The sequence below is a fragment of the Eurytemora carolleeae genome, unplaced genomic scaffold, assembly GCF_000591075.1.
Source record: "Eurytemora carolleeae unplaced genomic scaffold, Eaff_2.0 scaffold1244, whole genome shotgun sequence".
Lineage (NCBI taxonomy): Eukaryota > Metazoa > Arthropoda > Copepoda > Calanoida > Temoridae > Eurytemora > Eurytemora carolleeae.
Window position 1 is genome coordinate 69,203 of NW_019397129.1, and position 21,284 is coordinate 90,486.

At 31.7% G+C, this 21,284-nt stretch overlaps 1 protein-coding gene across 1 annotated transcript in view; it reads left to right on the plus strand.

The window, feature by feature from the left end:
- Positions 1 to 19,790, plus strand: part of LOC111712175 (uncharacterized) — a 23,381-nt gene extending 3,591 nt beyond the window's left edge. The window contains exons 4-8 of the mRNA XM_023486721.1: positions 7,534 to 7,630; positions 8,422 to 8,462; positions 9,979 to 10,095; positions 16,754 to 16,854; positions 18,425 to 19,790. Coding sequence (XP_023342489.1) covers positions 7,534 to 7,630; positions 8,422 to 8,462; positions 9,979 to 10,095; positions 16,754 to 16,854; positions 18,425 to 18,822 — 754 coding nt within the window. The 3' untranslated portion in view covers positions 18,823 to 19,790. The remainder of the gene's footprint in view (positions 1 to 7,533; positions 7,631 to 8,421; positions 8,463 to 9,978; positions 10,096 to 16,753; positions 16,855 to 18,424) is intronic.
- Positions 19,791 to 21,284: the final 1,494 nt, after the last annotated feature.

The window sequence follows — 21,284 nt, forward strand, 5'->3', positions numbered from 1 at the left end:
TGGGGTAAATTGTTAAAAATGTATCTGATCTTCCAACCTTTCATCCGACTGATGGAAAATGTTGGATAGGAATTCTTCATTTGAACCTGGACAAAGGAAACATCAAGTGGTTCAAATGCTTGAAATAAAACAGGAAGATTATATAAAAAATGTTATATTAAAAAAGGAAGTTCGCAGCAAACATCAAATTAAAAAAAATTTATGTTTCTGTTTAGGGCATCTTCGTTTTTCAATAGCTTAATTTCTAGAATTTCCTCCTAGTTTTTCAATAGCTTAATTCCTAGAGTTTCCTCCTAGTTTTTCAATAGCTTAATTTCTAGAATTTTCTCCATAGTTTTTCAATAGCTTAATTTCTAGAATTTTCTCCATAGTTTTCAATAGCTTAATTTCTAGAATTTTCTCCATAGTTTTTCAATAACTTAATTCCAAAAATGTCCTCCATAGTTTTTAAAGATTCAGAAATTCACTTTTTCGAGTGACTTAATAAAAGAATAATATCTGAAGCATTATTGATTAGAAGTTCTGAATGAAACATGCCACTCTATAAGTAGAGAGTCACTTTAATTTAAGCACACAGTCCCTTTAAGAATAAGAAGTTAGAAGAAGAGCAAATTTCTTTAAGTTTCTCTTTAATACAAGTTCTAGGAATATCTTTATTCTAAGATCTTTAATTCCTTTTAGTCTAACAGCCATTTAGATTCTAAAATATCTTTAAACATTTATTAATTAAACAATTCGTATCGATATAGTTTTTAACATTTAAAAATCCTTTCAGTCGGATAAACGTTCGATTCTTACTTTTCTTTAACCATTTTGTATCAATATATAGATTCAAACATATCTGTAACCATTTTTTATCAATATATAGATTCAAACATATCTGTAACCATTTTGTATCAATATATAGATTCAAACATATCTGTAACCATTTTTTATCAATATATAGATTCAAACATATCTTTAACCATTTCGTATCAATATATAGATTCAAACATATCTTAACCATTTCGTATCAATATATAGATTCAAACATATCTTTACCATTTCGTATCAATATATAGATTCAAACATATCTTTACCATTTCGTATCAATATATAGATTCAAACATATCTTTAACCATTTCGTATCAATATATAGATTCAAGCATATCTTTACCATTTCGTATCAATATATAGATTCAAACATATCTTTACCATTTCGTATCAATATATAGATTCAAACATATCTTTAACCATTTCGTATCAATATATAGATTCAAGCATATCTTTACCATTTCGTATCAATATATAGATTCAAACATATCTTTACCATTTCGTATCAATATATAGATTCAAACATATCTTTAACCATTTCGTATCAATATATAGATTCAAGCATATCTTTACCATTTCGTATCAATATATAGATTCAAACATATCTTTACCATTTCGTATCAATATATAGATTCAAACATATCTTTAACCATTTCGTATCAATATATAGATTCAAGCATATCTTTACCATTTCGTATCAATATATAGATTCAAACATATCTTTACCATTTCGTATCAATATATAGATTCAAACATATCTTTAACCATTTCGTATCAATATATAGATTCAAGCATATCTTTACCATTTCGTATCAATATATAGATTCAAGCATATCTTTACCATTTCGTATCAATATATAGATTCAAACATTTCTTTAACCATGTTGTATCAATAAATAGATTCAAACATATCTTTAACCATTTCTTATCAATAAATAGATTCAAACACATCTTTAACCATCTAGTATCAATATATAGATGCAAACATATCTTTACCATTTCGTATCAATACATAGATTCAAACATATCTTTACCATTTCATATCAATACATAGATTCAAGCATATCTTTAACCATCTAGTATCAATATATAGATTTAAACATATCTTTCTCTCCGATTAAACCCCTTTCGACCTGATGACTCTTCTAACCCTTCGAGTAAGCTTTATATTAAGATTTTTTACATATTTTAACCCTTTAGATCCAAAACAAAAATCAATATAGGATTTGACAGAATATAAATATTCTTTCGTGTAAATTTCTTTCTTTAAAGACTGGTCATTCGAATTCTGTTTTTAGCTTGCTCTAAGGTATGAAGCACAATATTTTTATTTGTTTTCGTATGTGGCATATTTGGCAAAAATCTAGTTTAATGATTTTTTGATTTGTTCAAGAAGGGAAAATGGCCCCCGGAAAGATATTTAAAATGCAACACTATAGCTTCATATGATGCTGAGAGATCAGGCAATTAAATGCTTCTTAACATTCATCTCTGCGGGAGGGGGGGGGGGAAAGAAAGGGGGAGGGATTAAAGATTAAATGATAGTTTGCATGCAGAATGCCGAATGCAGCTCCAGGATTATAAATGCAATAAACAGTAAACGTTTCTGAATCATTTTTAAACAACTCCAACCCTAGTTGACCTGAATTAACTTTAATTTCTATCTATCTTTCCATCTATCTATCTATCTATCTATCTATCTATCTATCTATCTATCTATCTATCTATCTATCTATCTATCCTTCCTTCTATCTATATATATAAACGAAAGCAACCTGATATCACTTTCCATATTACAATGGCAAAAAACATTATAACAGAATGTTTAGATTACTTTTTATTGATAATAATATTTTAAACAAATTTATTTCCTTCAAAAACAAAGTTACGAAGGATTAACAACATAATCATTTTCGGAGTTCTATTTTTCAACTGTTCTTTTAACATTGCAATCTTAAAATCTTAGAGAGAAAAAATAGGGTGTTTAGATATTAGATAAGTCACGCGTACAACTTTTTTTAGAACCTTCCAAAGTTCTACAGACACACCAGTCCAATCAAAATAATTCCTGAAATCTTAAAAATGCGAATTTATTTTACAGAAGGTCAATTTTTTTGCGACATTACTGGAACGGCTTTGTGACCTCATAATAGCTCCTCTAGTTTGGAATTTAGACACAAGTTTGAGAAAAGAAAATTTATTTGATCACACACATAAAGCCTTTTGTTCATTTCCAAACTCTTAAAAAAATTAAAACTTCTAAGAATTTGACGTGTGATGAATGATTATTTAATAATGAATTAACGTAACGCACTGATGGATTTTTAAGGTTTAGCTAATTATTTGATAAATGGATAAATTGAATTAATATTCAATATTTACCAGTTCAGAATCAAGTATATGGTCATTGTCGATAACTTGTATATTATTGTTGGAAAAATCTATTTTTAAAGTGCTTGATTACGAAAATATTTCTCTGCAGGGGAGTTTAAAACTAAAGACGTGTTTGGGGGTTGGGGGGGATCTGTAACCATTTCATATCAATATATAGATTCAAACATATCTGTAACCATTTTTTATCAATATATAGATTCAAACATATATGTGCGTGTGGGGGGGGGTATATCTGGGGTTGGAGCAGATCTTTTAAGATAACAACCGGATAATTGCAATGTGCTTAACCATATGTGTGTGTGTGTGGGGGGGGGGCATATATGGGGGTTAAAAGTGGCATGGAGGGGAAGGGAGGAATAAAAAAGGCGAGAATGAAAATTGAAGGGTAGAATTTAAGTTGAAATAACGTGTTAAGAGTTGAGTTAAATGAAACCTAAAAGAATTGAGGGCTGGTAATTAAATAGAGGGATGATATTTAAATTTAGGGAAAATGATTAAACGCAAAAATGATATTAGAAAGAGGAATAATAATCAAATGTAGGGAAAATGATTAAAAAGAGGCAAAATTATTAAAAAGAAGGATAATAATTAAAAGAAGGGAAACTGATTAAAAGGAGAGATAATAATTAAATTTAGGGAAAATGATTAAAAGAGGGATAATAATTAAAAGGAGAGATAATGATTAAGGGAAGGAATAAAAGTTCGAAGGAGGAATGAAAATCAAAAGGCGGGTTAAGAATTAAATTTAATTGGTTTTAAGACAATCTTCTGAAATGTATCTGGATCCGCTCTACGGTCGACTGTTACCGGAAGCTTGTGTATACCATTTAAAGTCACTAAACCCTGGATGGATAATGGTTGCAATGATGGTGAGGGGTTCTTTGTCTGTTTAGCATTGTAACCATAAGAAGTATTGATAGGTCCCCTTTTCGTACCCATAGGGTTGACATTTGACTGGAATTGAAGTGTATGCATACCCTCAGAAGTGTGTAACAATGGTAGTTGAAGGGATAGCCTCCTGATCTGTGTGCCTTGAGCTCTGTGCTGCTGATGGTAATTAATGTGTCCTGAATTTCTTGGAAACATGTTGCCTCTGCTGAAATTCTGCATTTCAATGGCCTTTGAAGCATTTAATGCAGTTTCTTGAATCCTGTGTGCTTTGATCTTTTTAACCCTGATATCTTCAGTTGAAAATGATCTTTTCAGCTCCGATTTAAATTTGACATGTTGATCTTGTGTCTTGCCAGAATTTCTTATTTCTCCTGCATTTGCTGACTTCTGTACAGAGGGTGAAGTGCGTTTCATTTTCCTGAATAATCGAACTGAATAGATCACAATCTTGGCCACCTCCATTACAGTTGACAGAACAAGCAGTACTGTCGGAATTAAGAACTCAAAGCACTCTTCAGCCGGCTTTACATCTGTTCTCTTATTTGTTGTTGATAAATTGGCATTTGAGTAGGAAATTCCAAACTCTATCCTTGTATGAGAGATACTGATGGTATTGTAATCTTTGGAGTGTGTAAGAAAACATCTGACATGATTGACCAGAAGATCTGTAATAGCTGTAAGGACAATAAATACTGCTGATAATTTTAAACAAGTACTCCTGTTGAGTCCTTGGTAGTAAGAAGGACTGTAAATGAGTATAAGGCGAGCTGTGGACAGTATGAACAGATAGCCACAAATACAGCATCCAATTGGCAGGTTGTTCATCACATATTTGGCTATTTCTGGGTATTCATTATAGAATCTGCTCAAATCTGCATTGGCAGTGTTTGTGATTAAGCCAAGAGTTAGATATTGTATGATGGCAAGCTCTTCAGTGCACAAGAACTGAATACAAAGTCCTCCAAGAATGGTTTCTTGCTTTGCCAGGAATGTTTGAAGGATAATGCAGGATGCGAAGGAAATACTACAGCTAAATATATCTATGGCCAGTGTGTAATGGTTTGGATTGTTTGGCACTGATATTGTGATAATACAGTAGAATGTTGCGAAGAAGTAAATACAAAGTTTATTCCCTTGCATGGTTCCTTGATAACTTAAAAATAAAAAAAGCTGCAACTGTAAATGAAATAAAATCTAGAAAATGTATTTACTTCTTGCTGGGGTAGCTTTCTCTGCTCTTCTGCAAGTTATCTTCAATCCCCTTCTCTCCGTATCTTCTCTTAGTGTAGTAGAGAGAAAAAGCCATTAAATTTAACAATTTAGTTAATTATTTTCTCTGTTATGATTCAAATACTGCTAGGCAACATGTAAAATTAAGCTTTAAATAGATGATTTTATCGATTTCAACCAGCTTATAAAGGCTAACTCTTATTCTGAATAAAGTTTAACCATTTTGAGGAGGGATTAAAGTAATCAATAGAACATGCATGCTCTAGTTTAGCTTTAATTCTAGTTCTAGCTCTAATTCCAGCTCTGATTTTATTTCTAGTTTTGGTTCTAGTTCTAATACTTGTTCTAGTTCTATGTCTAGTTCTAGCTCTAGCTTTAATTCTAGTTCTAGCTCTAACTCTAGCTCTGGTTTTATTTCTAGTTTTGGTTCTAGTTCTAATACTTGTTCTAGTTCTATGTCTAGGTCTAGCTCTAGCTTTAATTTTAGTTAGAGCTCAACTCCAGCTCTGATTTTATTTCGAGTTTTGGTTCTAGTTCTAATACTAGTTCTAGTTCTATGTCTAGTTCTAGCTCTAGCTTTAATTCTAGTTCTAGCTCTAACTCCAGCTCTGGTTTTATTTCTAGTTTTGCTTCTAGTTCTAATACTAGTTCTAGTTCTATGTCTAGTTCTAGCTCTACCTTTAATTCTAGTTCTAGCTCTAGCTGTATCATAAATCATAAATTATTTAGAATATGTATTGCAGATCCCTACTGTTAATTATTAAAGGACTATGTATTCTACCCGCCCCCTTCCCCGCCTTCTTCCTCCAATCCTCTTTTACTCCCTCATCCCATCCTAAAGGATTTTCTACAGGGTGTCCCAAAATTAAATGAAACGGCACTTTTAAAAAGCATTTTTATCACTTGAATAAAACACGCAGAAAATCTTCAAGTTTGGAACTTTTTATTGTTATTATTATCAAAGCATATCATTTTTAAATATCCCCCGAATAGCCTGAACTCAATAGCTCAATGTTTTAAACCCCTATCTTTAGATTCTTTATGGCATTTTGCGTGCAATAATACTTACTGCTTGAAGCAGGATGACTTTAAGATTATGAGATAAAACACAATAATGAATTCCTTGTTAGTTTTACAGGGTGACCCTTAAATGGACAGTAGTAACGTTCTTGTTAGCTATACCGGGTGACCCTTAAATGGACAATAGTAACGTTCTTGTTAGCTAGACAGGGTGACCCTTAAATGGACAATAGTAACGTTGTTGTTAGCTATACAGGGTGACCCTTAAATGGACAATAGTAACGTTCTTGTTAGCTATACAGGGTGACCCTTAAATGGACAATAGTAACGTTCTTGTTAGCTATACAGGGTGACCCTTAAATGTACAAAAGTGACGTTCTTGTTAGCTATACAGGGTGACCCTTTAATGGACAATAGTAACGTTCTTGTTAGCTATACAGGGTAACGCTTAAATGGACAATAGTAACGTTCCTGTTAGCTAGACAGGGTGACCATTAAATAGACAAAAGTAACTTTCTTATTAGCTATACAGGGTGACCCTTAAATGGTCAATATGAAGTATAATCTACCATGATGTGCAATTCTAATTCATTATCTGTATTAATAATATTATTATCTTAACTATTTGTATGTTGACCCAGCCGGGCTAGCCCGGTCAGTTCATTTTTACCTGTTTATAAATAAAGGAGTTGAATATCGTTAATTGATCAGAACGGACGTATACAGAGCCTTGAGTTTTGGCTAGAGATTTAGTTAGAGAGAATCTCATTAGACTGTGAGTTAAGTAATCGTTAGAGAAGTAGCATCTAGATTTGTTACAAATATTAACGTTCTTGTTAGCTTAGCTATACAAGTGGACCTTAAATGGACAATAGTAACGTTCTTGTTAGCTATACAGGGTGACCCTTAAATGGACAGTAATAACGTTCTTGTTAGCTATACAGGGTGACCCTTAAATGGACAGTAGTAACGTTCTTGTTAGCTAGACAAGAGGACTCTTAAAATGAAGACTTGCCTTCCTATATTTTTTTAAAACCTTGATGAACATTTTAGGAAAAATATATACTACATACTGCTTTTTCAAATAATAATATTGAATTAGTCAACTAAATTGATGAATATTGCATTCTCTCCCTTTAATAAATGAATATTTCATACTGTTCCTTTAATGGGTAAATATTGTAGGTGGAAGGAGAAGTACTTTATCTTGACCCCTGACTACCTTCACTGCTTTAAGAAGGGAGGATCTAAGATATCTGAGATGGGGGCCTTCGATTATAAGGTATTCATCCATTCATCTATTCATCTTTTCATTTATTCATCTTTTTCCTATTCATCAACTCATCTATTCATCTATTCATCTATTCATCTATTCATCTATTTATTTATTCATTTATTTTTTAATTTATCAATTCATCTATTCATCTATAGATCTATTCATATATTGATCTATTCCTCTATTCACCTATTCTTTTATTTATATATTCATCGATTCATATATTCATCTATCATCGATTCATATATTCATCTATCATCTATTCATATATTCATATATTTATCTATTCAGATATTCAGATATTTATTTATTCGTCTATTTATCTATGCATGTATTCATCTATTCATCAATTCATCAATTCATCACTTCATCAATTCAGATATTTACCTATTCATTTATTCATCTATTCATCTATTTATCTATACAACTCTTCATCTATTCATCAATTCATCAATTCATATATTCATTTTTTTTCTATATATTAATTCATCTTTTCATCAATTCATCTATTCATTAATTCATCTATTTTTCTTTTCATCTATTCATCCTTACGCCTGTTCACTTATTCGTCTATTCATATTTTCATATAACTTGATCGAATGCATTTTCACATATTTTCATGTTTTTAACAATATTAATATTTTATTTATTTATCTTTTTCTCTATTCATCTATTCATATATTTCTTCTGCAAACGTATTTATTTCCATAATTTGTTCGCAACAATTATTCGAAATTTCGTGCAATTTTTAACTCGAAACGTAAAAAACGTTTGCGCAATTATTCGAAATTTTCTAGGTCCGGTTAGCGGATATAGAAAGGATAGAATTAGAAGACAGGTAAACTTTAAATTCATAATACATAAAGGGAAAGGAAGACAGGGAAGTAAGATTATGAGAAAGGAAAAGAAAAGGAGAGTAAAGGGAAAGAAGAAAGGTAAAGGAACGGATGACAGTGAGAGAAAAGAAAAGATAGAGAGAAATAAGGGAAAGTTAGGAGGGACTATACTATACTATAAACCTGTGTTTAGGAAAGGATACTATACTTTAAACCTGTGTTTAGGAAAGGATACTATACTATAAACCTGTGTTTAGGAAAGGATACCATACTTTAAACCTGTGTTTAGGAAAGGATACTATACTTTAAACCTGTGTTTAACCCTATTCCTGCTGGGGGGGGGTCAATTTGACCCCCCCCCTGTAGTTTTTTTTTACATAACTCAAAAAGTTTTGGTCTGAGGCTGTTGAAATTTTCTGAATTTTCCAACATACTCAAAGTCCTCTCTTTAGGCCTAAAACTGGGCTTTAATACTAACTGCCTGAGTCCTCAGGCACACTGTCTGAATGACTGCTTTTTCCTGTAACAAACTAAATCTTTTTTTTAGACCCACTTACTTGTCAGATTTTGATAAAATTTAGCTTTTTGAAAAGCCTTTCACATAAGGAAAGAAATTGCACAAGTTTTGCGAAAAAAATTGCAAATTTTTTGCAAACCACCTGTCAAAGGAAATTTGCACATTTTTAGCTTTTCTTGATTAAAAATCAGGTTATTTAAAATTTTGCTTAATTTTTTGCATATTTGTAATGGCATGGTCAATTTTTCATTTTTACTATATAACTGGATTTTGCGATAAAAAATTCAATTTTTGCAAATTTGCAATTTTTTTTTGCAGATTCTAAAAGTAGAGCACAAGAGCTTTCCAATGATTTCTCATTTGTCATATTCGGACATCAAACATCAAAGCATATCCTGGTTTTCAAGTACCCCAGCAGAGATAGGGGTAAGAAAGGATACTATACTATAAATCTGTGTTTCAGAAAGAATACTATAATCCTGTGTTTAGGAAAGGATACTGTACTTTAAACCTGTCTTTAAGAAATGATACTATACTATAAACCTGTGTTTAAGAAAGGGTACTAAACTATAAACCTGTGTTTAGGAAAGGTTACTATACTATAATCCTGTGTTTATGAAAGGTTACTAAACTATAAACCTGTGTTCAGGAAAGGTTACTATACTATAATTCTGTGTTTAGGAAAGGATACTATACTATAAACCTGTGTTAAGGAAAGGTTACAATTCTAAAATTTGCATTCAGGAAAGGTTACTAAACTATAAATTTGTGTTTTGGGAAAGGATGCTATACTATAAACCTGTGTTTAAGAAAGGATACTGTACTATAAACCTGTGTTTTGTAAAGGATACTATACTATAAACCTGCATTGAGGAAAGGATACTATACAATAAACCTGTGTTTAGGAAAGGTTACTATACAATAAACCTGTGTTTAGGAAAGGTTACTATACAATAAACCTGTGTTTAGGAAAGGTTACTATACTATAAACCTGTGTTTAGGAAAGGTTACTATACTATAAACCTGCACCTGAAGGGAGAGGAAAGTATACTATTGAGGAGGGTTGAAGCGAGCAGAGACTGGTACACAGCTATAAACCAGGCTGCCAATACATCCAGGTACAGTACAGTGTTTAATGTGTTTAAAATTATGATGACAGAGAACGACATTAAATATTATTCATTTAACAAGATTCTTCTCCTAGAGTTGCGTTAATTCATCTCCTAGAACTGTGTTAATTCTTCTCCTAGAGTTCTGTTAATTCTTCTCCTAGAACTGTGTTAATTCTTCTCCTAGAACTGTGTTAATTCTTCTCCTAGAGTTCTATTGATTCTTCTCCTAGAACTGTGATAATTCTTCTCCTAGAGTTCTATTAATTCTTCTCCTAGAACTGTGTTTATTCTTCTCATAGAGCTGTGTTAATTTTTCTCCTAGAGCTCTGTTAATTCTTCTCCTAGAGCTCTGTTAATTCTTCTCCTAGAACTTTGTTAATTCTTCTCCTAGAGATGTGTTAATTCTTCTCTTAGAACTGTGTTAATTCTTCTCCTAGAGCTTAGTTAATTCTTCTCATAGAGCTCTGTTAATTCTTCTCCTAGAATTGTATTAATTCTTCTCCTAGAGCTGTGTTAATTTTTCTCTTAGAGCTGTGTTAATTCTTCTCCTAGAGCTCTGTTAATTCTTCTCCTAGAGCTGTGTTAATTCTTCTCCTAGAGCAGTGTTAATTCTTCTCCTAGAGCTGTGTTAATTTTTCTCTTAGAACTGTGTTAATTCTTCTCCTAGAGCAGTGTTAATTCTTCTCCTAGAGCAGTGTTAATTCTTCTCCTAGAGCTGTGTTAATTTTTCTCCTAGAACTGTGTTAATTCTTCTCCTAGAGCTGTGTTAATTCTTCTCTTGGTTTTGTTTAATTCTTCCAATCTAACTTTATAATCTACTTCTCTCATCCATCTATCCATATATATATATGGTAACTCATAGAGGCTGAGATGCCAGAGACGACATTTTAGATTTCAAGATTTTATTAATCTTAATTCTTATTTTGTTTAATTCATACGCTGGGACTGTATGTATGTATCTATCTATCTATCTATCTGTCTATCTATCTATCTATCTATATATCTATCTCTATCTATATATCTTTCTATCTATCTATTTATGTATATATATCTATATTATGTACATATTATAAATAGAACTAAGACTTATATACACATCATAAATAGAACTGGGCACTTATGTACATTTTGTAAATAGAACTTGGCACTTATGTACATATTGTAAATAGAACTGGGCACTGTATACATTTCATAAATAGAACTGGGCACTTATATACATAGTGTTAATAGCGATAGGCACTAACATAAAAAACTTGTGTTGTCAATGACAATTCTCTATTTTTTGTTTTTTGTTAAAATTATTTTGTAATTAAATCAATAACATAAAATCTAATTTTTTGTTGCCTTGCATCCTAGATTTAATATTCTTGATGTTGCTGTATTTTCGACATAAATATGTAACTCAAGTTTTTATTTTCCATTTTATGTTCGTTTTAGCAAAATTGGGTTGACAGAAAGAGATGTTTTGCTTTAAAAATCCTTTACTTCTTTATTTCGTCTTCGGAAAACTTGTTCGATGTCATCTCTAAGGGTGTCTCCAAAAAAATATTCTTTTTATAAATTTCCGGCCATATTAGATATATATATACAGGGAAGAGTGGTTTACAAGATAATATGTTACACATAGTGGTTTACAAGATAATATATTACATAGAGTGGTTTTCAAGTTAATATGTTACATAGTGGTTTACAAGATAATACATTACACAAAGTGTTTTACAAGATCCTAAATTGAGTTATAAATTTTAATGAAATTTGACGCATTTTATGGCATATCAAAATTTTTGAAGAAATATATATAATTGTTTTTATCAATATAATGGGAAATCGTGTATTCTCTATTTTTAATCTACACCCTGTATCCTCAATGATTCATATATGAGACACCCTGTATCCTCTCTCTATGATCCATTTATTTAAAACACCCTGTGTCCTCTGTAATTTATATATTTTGACACCCTGTATCCTCTGTGATCCATATATTTGGGACAATATGTGTCCCCTCTGATCCTTTGGGACATCACATTGTATTCTTTGTGATCCATATATGTGGGACACCATGTTTCCTCTCTGATCCTTTGGGTCAACTTCATCCTCTGTGATCCATGTATTTGGATACTTTTTATCCTTTGTGATCCATATATTTAAGACAACATGTGTCCTCTCTGATCCTTTGGGACACCCTGTGTCCTCAGATCAATATATTTGAATCACCCTTTATCCTCTGTGATCCTTATATTTAGGACACCATGTGTCCTCTGTAATCCATATATTTGGGACACCCTGTATCCTCTGTGATCTATATATTTGGGACACCATGTGTCATCTGTGATTCATATATTTGAAACACCCTGTATTCTCTATTTTCTGTATTTTTGGGACATCTTGTATCATCTGTGATCTACATATTTTAGACACCCTGTATCCTCTGTGATCTATATAATGCATAGACATAAATACTAGTTTCCGACTTTGTAATACTATCCTTTATATTTCCTTTATATTTACTAGAATGACAACTCTAGCTTCCCCTTCCCTTTATTTATAAGCATACAGGGAGTTCCAATACAGCATGAGATAAACACTATTTAATTTTATTTTCAATAGTCTTTTTTTCGTGCTGGGTTTTAAATTCTAAAATGTTGTTAAAGAATCAAAGTGTTTTGATAAAAAAGAGAAGTACTGCGACGACAATAATTATTAACAAATTGTCGTTTGTCGACAATGTTAGTTTTTTTTTATCGATCCGAATCATAGTGTTTTCTAACTGAAATACTGCCCTTTACCAACTATATGAAGATTATGTATGTATTAGATATACAATACAATATATGTACATATCTCTTAATTAAGTTTAAATGAACAAACTTTAATCCATTGTAATTACTAAATTAGCATTTACAGGGTGACAAAATAATAATGAAATATGTGTTAGATAGTAATTAACCGCTTACAGTTTTTGGAGATTAATATTAGGTCACCCCATTCAACTTTTACCTGTAAAGTGGAACAAACGAAATTATCTATTAATCAGCTGAATTACTCATGTTTTGTGTATTTCAAATAAAAACATTTTCTCATTGTTCATTATTTCCCCAATCCCCTGAGAATAGGGGGGGGGGGGGGGAGGGTTCTTTAATTTCTAAATGTTGAGTTTATAGGAGATATAATCTCTAACATTGGTCATAAATGGATTTAAAGGTTTTAATACAGGAGTGCAAAGTCAGAGTGTAAAGAGTGTTACATTGTGATTTGAGGAAGGCATCGTTTTTATTAACAAACGATGAACAATGAACGAAAAATGAACAAACGATAAACAAACAATGAACAAACGATGAACAAATGATGAACAAACGATGAACAAACGATGAACAAACAATGAACGGACGATGAACAAATGATGAACGAACGATGAATGAACGATGAAGAAACGATGAAGAAACGATGAACAAACGATGAACAAACGATGAACGAACTATAAAAAAACATTGAACGAATGATGAACGAACGATGAACAAACGATGAACAAACGATGAACAAACGATGAACAAATGATGAACAAACAATGAACAATCGATAAAAAGACAATGGACGAATGATGAACGAATGAGGAACGAACGATGAACAAACAATGAACGAACGAACTAAAAAAGCCAAACACGCCCATCTCTAGTTGCGATTACTAGAGTTTCCAATTGTTTCCGAATAAATTTGACTTAATAAATAACTTACAGAACCTAACCTGGTAAGCTGGTAAGACTGCAAAATCATTACCTTAAAGGAAATAGGGTTTCCAACGCAAGGGATTTTACGAGCCCTGGTCTTCCGCTCAATTCCGCGCAATTCTGCACAGTCCCGTGCAAAAAGAGAACAATTCCGCGCAACGGAAATCCGATTGGAAACCCTAATTGGAAGCAATACCGATTAGACAGAACTAACCACCCTGTTTTAAGAAACCCAGACATTTTGTGTATAACATTGGACATTTGTGAGATATCTTGCTGTAATCATCATGCTTTATTTATGTTGTATTATCATAGATATTAAATATGTCTTGTGAACTGAAATTGAAACGTATTAAATATTTGTGCTAAGTTGGTGGTTTATGAATGTAGGTAATCTAGTTCAATGATTTGTGCCGCTTTGATAAAATTGAACAAACTCTAGGTGGCACATTTAACAAAAGATGGGCATCTTTTAAAAAAAAATTTTATCGAATTATCGAAATTTTTTTGTGAAAAGCGATTTGAAAAAAACGATAGTTTTTTTTTACTAAACTAACGATTTTTTGAAAACTAATAAGCTATCGTTTTTTCTGAACAAACGATTTTACTGAAAGAACGATTTTACTGAACGATCCTTTTGTGAGAAAACGAACGGAATAGATGGGAAATGAATGTTAATTTTGAGAACGAAGAAAATCAATTATTATTTTTCAAATAATAATTGATTTTTGAAAAAACTAACAAAATTGGCTGTTCAAGAACGATGAACGAACGACTTGAAAAAAGCCGAATGCGTCCATCTCTACATTTAGCTAGAGAACCTCTAGGTGGCAAATCTAGCTAGAGAAGTAGTAAAACTAGTAGTGGTTTGTGCAACTACCTGCTTCCCGTTCATTAATTGAAATATTTAATTTAATTTAAGATAAGTAAGAAAACACGCATTTATGTGGAATTCAAAATTAGACAAGATATAAATGATTACCATTTTTTTAGAGCCCCTTGCATTTTCGGCGTGACAAAATTTGTCTTATTTTCGAAGACTCTCTGTAAAATTTGCTGTTTACACAATTGTGCCAGATTTTATTCTTTGTTTTAGATGCGTTTAGAATATTTAATCTAGGGGGGGGGGGGGTAACAGATCTAGAACATTAGATCTAGTACCTTCAACAGTCAGATAGTAGCTTCAATAGTTAGATAGTAGCTTCAATAGTCAGAAATTAGCTTAAATAGTCAGATAGTAGTTTCAATATTAAGATAGTAGCTTAAATAGTCAGATTGTAGCTTCAATAATTAGAAAGTAACTTCAATATTCAGGTAGTAGTTTAAATAGTCAGATAGTAGCTTCAATAGTCAGATAGTAGTTTCAATATTAAGATAGTAGCTTCAATAGTCAGATATTAGCTTCAATAGTTAGATAGTAGCTTGAATAGTCAGATAGTAGCTTCAATAGTCAGATAGCAGTTTCAATAGTAAGATAGTAGCTTAAATAGTCAGATTGTAGCTTCAATAATTAGATAGTAGCTTCAATATTCAGATAGTAGTTTAAATAGTCAGATAGTAGCTTCAATAGTATGATAGTAGCTTAATATCAAATAATGGCTTCAAAAGTCAGATAGTATCTTCGATATCAGATAGTAGCTTCAAAAGTCAGAAAGCAGTTTCAATAGTCAGATAGTAGCTTCAATAGTCAGATAGTAGCTTCAATAGTCAGATATTAGCCTCAATAGTCAGATAGTAGCTTCAATAGATAGATAGTAGCTTCAATAGTTAGATAGTAGCTTCAATAGTCAGATAGTAGCTTCAATAGTCAGATATTAGCTTCAATAGTTAGATAGTAGCTTCAATAGTCAGATAGTAGCTTTAATAGTTAGATAGTAGCTTGAATAGTCAGATAGTAGCTTCAATAGTCAGATAGTAGCTTTAATAGTTAGATAGTAGCTTGAATAGTTAGATAGTAGCTTCAATAGTCAGATGTAGCTTTAATAGTTTGATAGTAGCTTCAATAGTCAGATATTAGCTTCAATAGTCAGATATTAGCTTAAATAATCAGATAGTAGCTTGAAAAGTCAGAAAGAAGCCTAATTAAATAGTCAAATAGTAGCTTTAATAGTCAGATAGTAGCTTAAATCGTCGGATAGTAGCTTAAATAGTCAGATAGTAGCTTAAATCATAGCTTTAATAGTCAGATAGTAGCTTAAATAGTCAGATAGTAGCTTAAATAGTCAGATAGTAGCTTGAATAGTCAGATAGTAGCTTAAATAGTCAGATAGTAGCTTTAATAGTCAGATAGTAGCTTAAATGGTCAGATAGTAGCTTCAACAGTCAGATAGTAGCTTCAATAGTTAGATGGTAGCTTCAATAGTCAGATAGTAGCTTAAATAGTCAGATAGTAGCTTAAATAGTCAGATAGTAGCTTCAACAGTCAGAGAGTAGCTTAAATAGTCAGATAGTAGCTTGAATAGTCAGATAGTAGCTTAAATAGTCAGATAGTAGCTTCAACAGTCAGATAGTAGCTTCAATAGTTAGATAGTAGCTTCAATAGTCAGATAGTAGCTTAAATAGTCAGATAGTAGCTTAAATAGTCAGATAGTAGCTTAAATAGTCAGATAGTAGCTTCAACAGTCAAATAGTAGCTTAAATAGTCAGATAGTAGCTTAAATAGTCAGGTACTAGGTGCAATAGTCAGATAGTAGTTTCAATAGTCAATAAGTAACTTATTATAATTATTTAGACAAAAGTAACTTAAATATTTAGCTAGAATTGAGTTTTTAGTATGTTTACACCAAAGATAATTATATTAGAATCTAGAATATTTGTGCATAAAAAACCTTGATTTTGATATATTTCTTTTTATTTTATATCTATCCATTTATCCAATTTTATGTAAAGTTAGTAAAGTATAATTGTAAATTATTATTTTCAATTTTAATTTTGTTTAGAGAGAGGCGGAAAGAAATGCTGAGTGCCAGAGAGTTCTGGAGTAAAAAACAGTTTACAGACACAGAGTCAATACAGAGTTATGTACAGACTAGATACAGAGGTATGTACACACTAGATACAGAGGTATGTTAGGACTAGATACAGAGGTATGTACAGACTAAATAAAGAGGTATGTATAGACTAGATACAGAGGTATGTACACACTAGATATAAAGGTTTGTACAGACTAGATAAAGAGGTATGAACAGACTAGATACAGAGGTATATACAGACTAGATACAGGGTTGTGTACAGACTAGATACAGAGGTATGTACACACTAGATATAGAGGTTTGTACAGACTAGATACAGAGGTATGAACAGACTAGATACAGAGGTATGTACAGACTAGATACAGAGGTATGTACAGACTAGATACAGGGTTGTGTACAGACTAGATACAGAGGTTTCTACATACTGGATACAGGTGTATGTACAAACATGATACAGAGTTATGTACAGACAAGATACAGAGGAATTTACAGACTAAAAACAGAGATATGAACAGACTAGATACAGAGGTATGTACAGACTAGATACAGAGGTATGTACAGACTAGATACAGAGGTATGTACAGACTAGATACAGAGGTATGTGCAGACTAGATACAGAGTTATGTACAGACTAGATACAGAGGTATGTACACACTAGATACAGAGTTATGTACACACTAGATACAGAGGTATGTACAGACTAGATACAGAGGTATGTACAGACTAAACACAGAGGTATGTACAGACAAGAAACAGAGGTATGTACAGACTAGATATAGGGGTATGTACAGACTAGATACAGAGGTATGTACAGACTAGATACAGGTGTATGCACAAACATGATACAAAGTTTTGTAAAGACTAGATACAGAGTTATGTACAGACTAGAAACAGAGGTATGAACAGACTAGATACAGAGTTATGTACACACTAGATACAGAGGTATGTACAGACAAGAAACAGAGGTATGTACAGACTAGATATAGGGGTATGTACAGACTAGATACAGAGGTTACCACAGACTAGATACAGGTGTATGCACAAACATGATACAAAGTTTTGTAAAGACTAGATACAGAGTTATGTACAGACTAGAAACAGAGGTATGTACAGACTAGATACAGAGGTATGTACACACTAGATACAGAGGAAAACATGATACAGAAGTAATATGTACTAATACAAACTAAGCGTCTAAATAGGTCATAAATGGTTTGTGTGACCTCACATGACCCTTGGGGAGGTTTATAGCCAGTCAATATGTTTCTAAATTGCCCATACAAATTCCAATTAAAAGTAGAACATTTTTTGAAACCACAATTAACAAGTTTGTTAAAATGGTTGCAGAATACCATTTTTAACTGATTTTAATTCAAGAAAGAGTGGCTAGAGACTGTGGCAAGAGTCTGAAGTGCCCAGCGTTGCCCGTGACATTTTGAAAAAATTAAATTATGAAAAAAAATTATATGTTTGAAAATAATTTCAGCCAAATTGGTCCAGCCGTTTAGCCAGCTATGGTTAACTTATATATTTATTGATATATAAGGATGTACATATATATATAAATATATATATACAAAGATATGAGCGAAGAGCTTTTTTACAGAGATATATCTATATATTGTTTTAATAATCTAGGTGTATCTGAAACTCCCAGTTCTCATCTATATCGACGAGGAATGTCTCCTTCAAGTGGATATTCTCCCTCTTCTACTCCCTCCCCCTCCCCTCGCCTCAACTCTATCTCCCCCAACCCTCTCTCCCCTCGCATCATCTCCCCCTCCCCTCTCCTCTCCTCTAGTGTTATCAGTTCTCATCTTCCTCATCACTATCCTTCACCTAACCTAGCACATCAACACCAACACTACTTCTCTCCACAGCTAAACAACTATTCCACCCACCTGAACAACTACTCCACCCACATTATCAACTCCCCGCCCACCATAGAGCAGGACTCCGGTATAGACTCCCTTTTGACCAGTCTTTCAGATACCAGCTCAAACTACTCCCATAGAAGGATTATTTCACCAAGATAGATCAAATAATCTTTGGATCCTTCTTTAATCCTTTACTCCAGTAGTCCTTCTTCATTCCATTAATCCTTCTTTATTCCATATTAATCCCTCTTTATTTCTTTAATTCTTCTTTATTTTTTTAATCCTTCTTTATTTGTTAAATCCTTCTTTATTCCTTTCATCCTTTAATCCTTTGATCCTGTAATTTTTTATTTGATTTCTATAATCCTTTAATTCTTCGATCGTTCTTTAATCCTTGAATCTTTTACTCCTTGAATCTTTTACTTCTGTAATCCTTTAATTCTGTATTACTGTAATCCTTTAATCTATTAATTCTACAATCCTTTAATCCTTAAATCCTTTTATCCTTCCATCCTTTTTTTAATCTGTAAACCTTTGAAAAATCCAAAAATATCCTTTCCTGTAAATTTGATACAACTTTATATAATCTTCCGACAATTTTTTCATCCTTAAAATGATTCCTGAGGCCGAATTTAAAGAATTTGAGCCGCGGCTTAAATTTATGACGCGGACCAAATAAGGTTAGTTCCGCTTAAAATTGTATCCAATGTTTCTAGATTTAAGCCGACGCTCAATTGAATCCGATTTTTTGCGGATTTGAGACTTGGCTCAAATTCATTAAATTCGACTCTGTTAATATAAGAATTAAGTATTGTTAACCCTCCGAAATCCTAATTTGAGTTTGCCATACTTGTTCTCTGAATTAGTAGAACCGAATTTAAAGCCAGTTGTTTTTTTAAATGTTTATATTTTACAATTTTTTTATTTTCCTAGGATTTATTATTTGATCGTGGAAGATAATTTTTAAACCAATTATCATGAAATCCTGTGATACAATTGATTCCAAATTAGAAACATGTCAATATATTTACTTTTGCTGCATCATCCCCTGTTAACAGTCTGTATAATTGTTGCATCATGCCGAATGTTCTGGTATGAGATGTTATCAATAAATTAATGAATGTTCGTGTTTTAGCATTAGTTCTACATTGCCATGGAGTATATTTTTACATAAGAGGGTAATTTACTATTGACCATGGAGGATCACAGTTTTATAAAGAGAGATAATCTCAATATTTATAATGGAATATATAAATATTCATATAAGGAGTTGTAACTCATAGTTGATCATGGAGGATAGAGATGTGTAAATGAGAGATATATATCATAATTAATTATGGAGGATACAGATGTTTCTATAGAGAGATATATCTCATAATTGATCATGAAGGATAGAGATGTGTATATAGAGATATATCTCATAATTGATAATGGAGGATAGAAATATGTATATATAGAGATACATCTCATAATTGATCATGGAGGATAGAAATGTGTATTTAGAGATATATCTCATAATTGATAATGGAGGATAGAGATATGTATAGAGATATCTCATAATTGATCATGGAGGATAGAGATATGTATAGAGAGATATATCTCATAATTGATCATGAAGGACAGAGATGTGTATATAGAGATANTATTTCATAATTCATTATGGAGAATAGATAGAGATGTGTATAGAGGATTTTATAATGCGAATAAACCTTATATCTTTTCAAACAGATTTTGTAATTTATTTAATACAAATTTCAAATTATTTCGTGAGATAAAATAGTCTAGGTTTACATCGTCAGGTTGCAAAGATATAGGGATTAAAAAGATTTTCGTTTGTGGCAAAACTCAATTTCTTTGCGTGTGTTCTTCGGAGCTCATTTTAATATTATTTAATATTAAAAAGATTTAATGTGTACTTACTAAAGAAATATAAAAATATTTAGCCACCATGTGGTCAAAATCTGTGGGAATTCTTTCAGCTTTAACGGATCAGTTTCACTCGGAGCTTAAACATAAACTTTTAAATATAAACTGAAAAGAAACCACTTCGAATTCTAAATACAGAGTGAACCACAAAGAATGAGTGTACGAAAAAAATTGGTTAGAAATAGTCCGTACATTACTCTCTGAAATATAATCCTTTAAGGGTAACCCTGTATAATGTAGAATATTGTTTCTGTTAGAAGTTTGAAAAAAATAGGTTCCGATTTTAAGGATATTTATTTATCGGTGGCTCAACAAAAAACTAGATCTTTTCGAAAAAAAATATGCAATTTTATTTCTTGTATTTTGCTAAAAGTTTGACTCAAACAAAAGATAAATTCCTTTATTGAATTACTAAATGTATAATTAGTGTCTAAGTAAAACTATTTGCTTTGTAACAACATGAAATACACTAAAATACACTAAAGTCACCTATTCCATTGTTTTCTGGTTATCCCTGCATAAGCATAATACTACTAGAACATATAATTTTAAAAATTGAGTTTCGATTCTCCCACATTACACCCAGGAATAAGTAGACTCAATCTTTTTTTAATTCCGCCTCAAATTTTACAAATTGAACTTTCAATTTTTAGTTTCTGAAATGATTTTTAGTATTTCAGATCTTTTATATATAT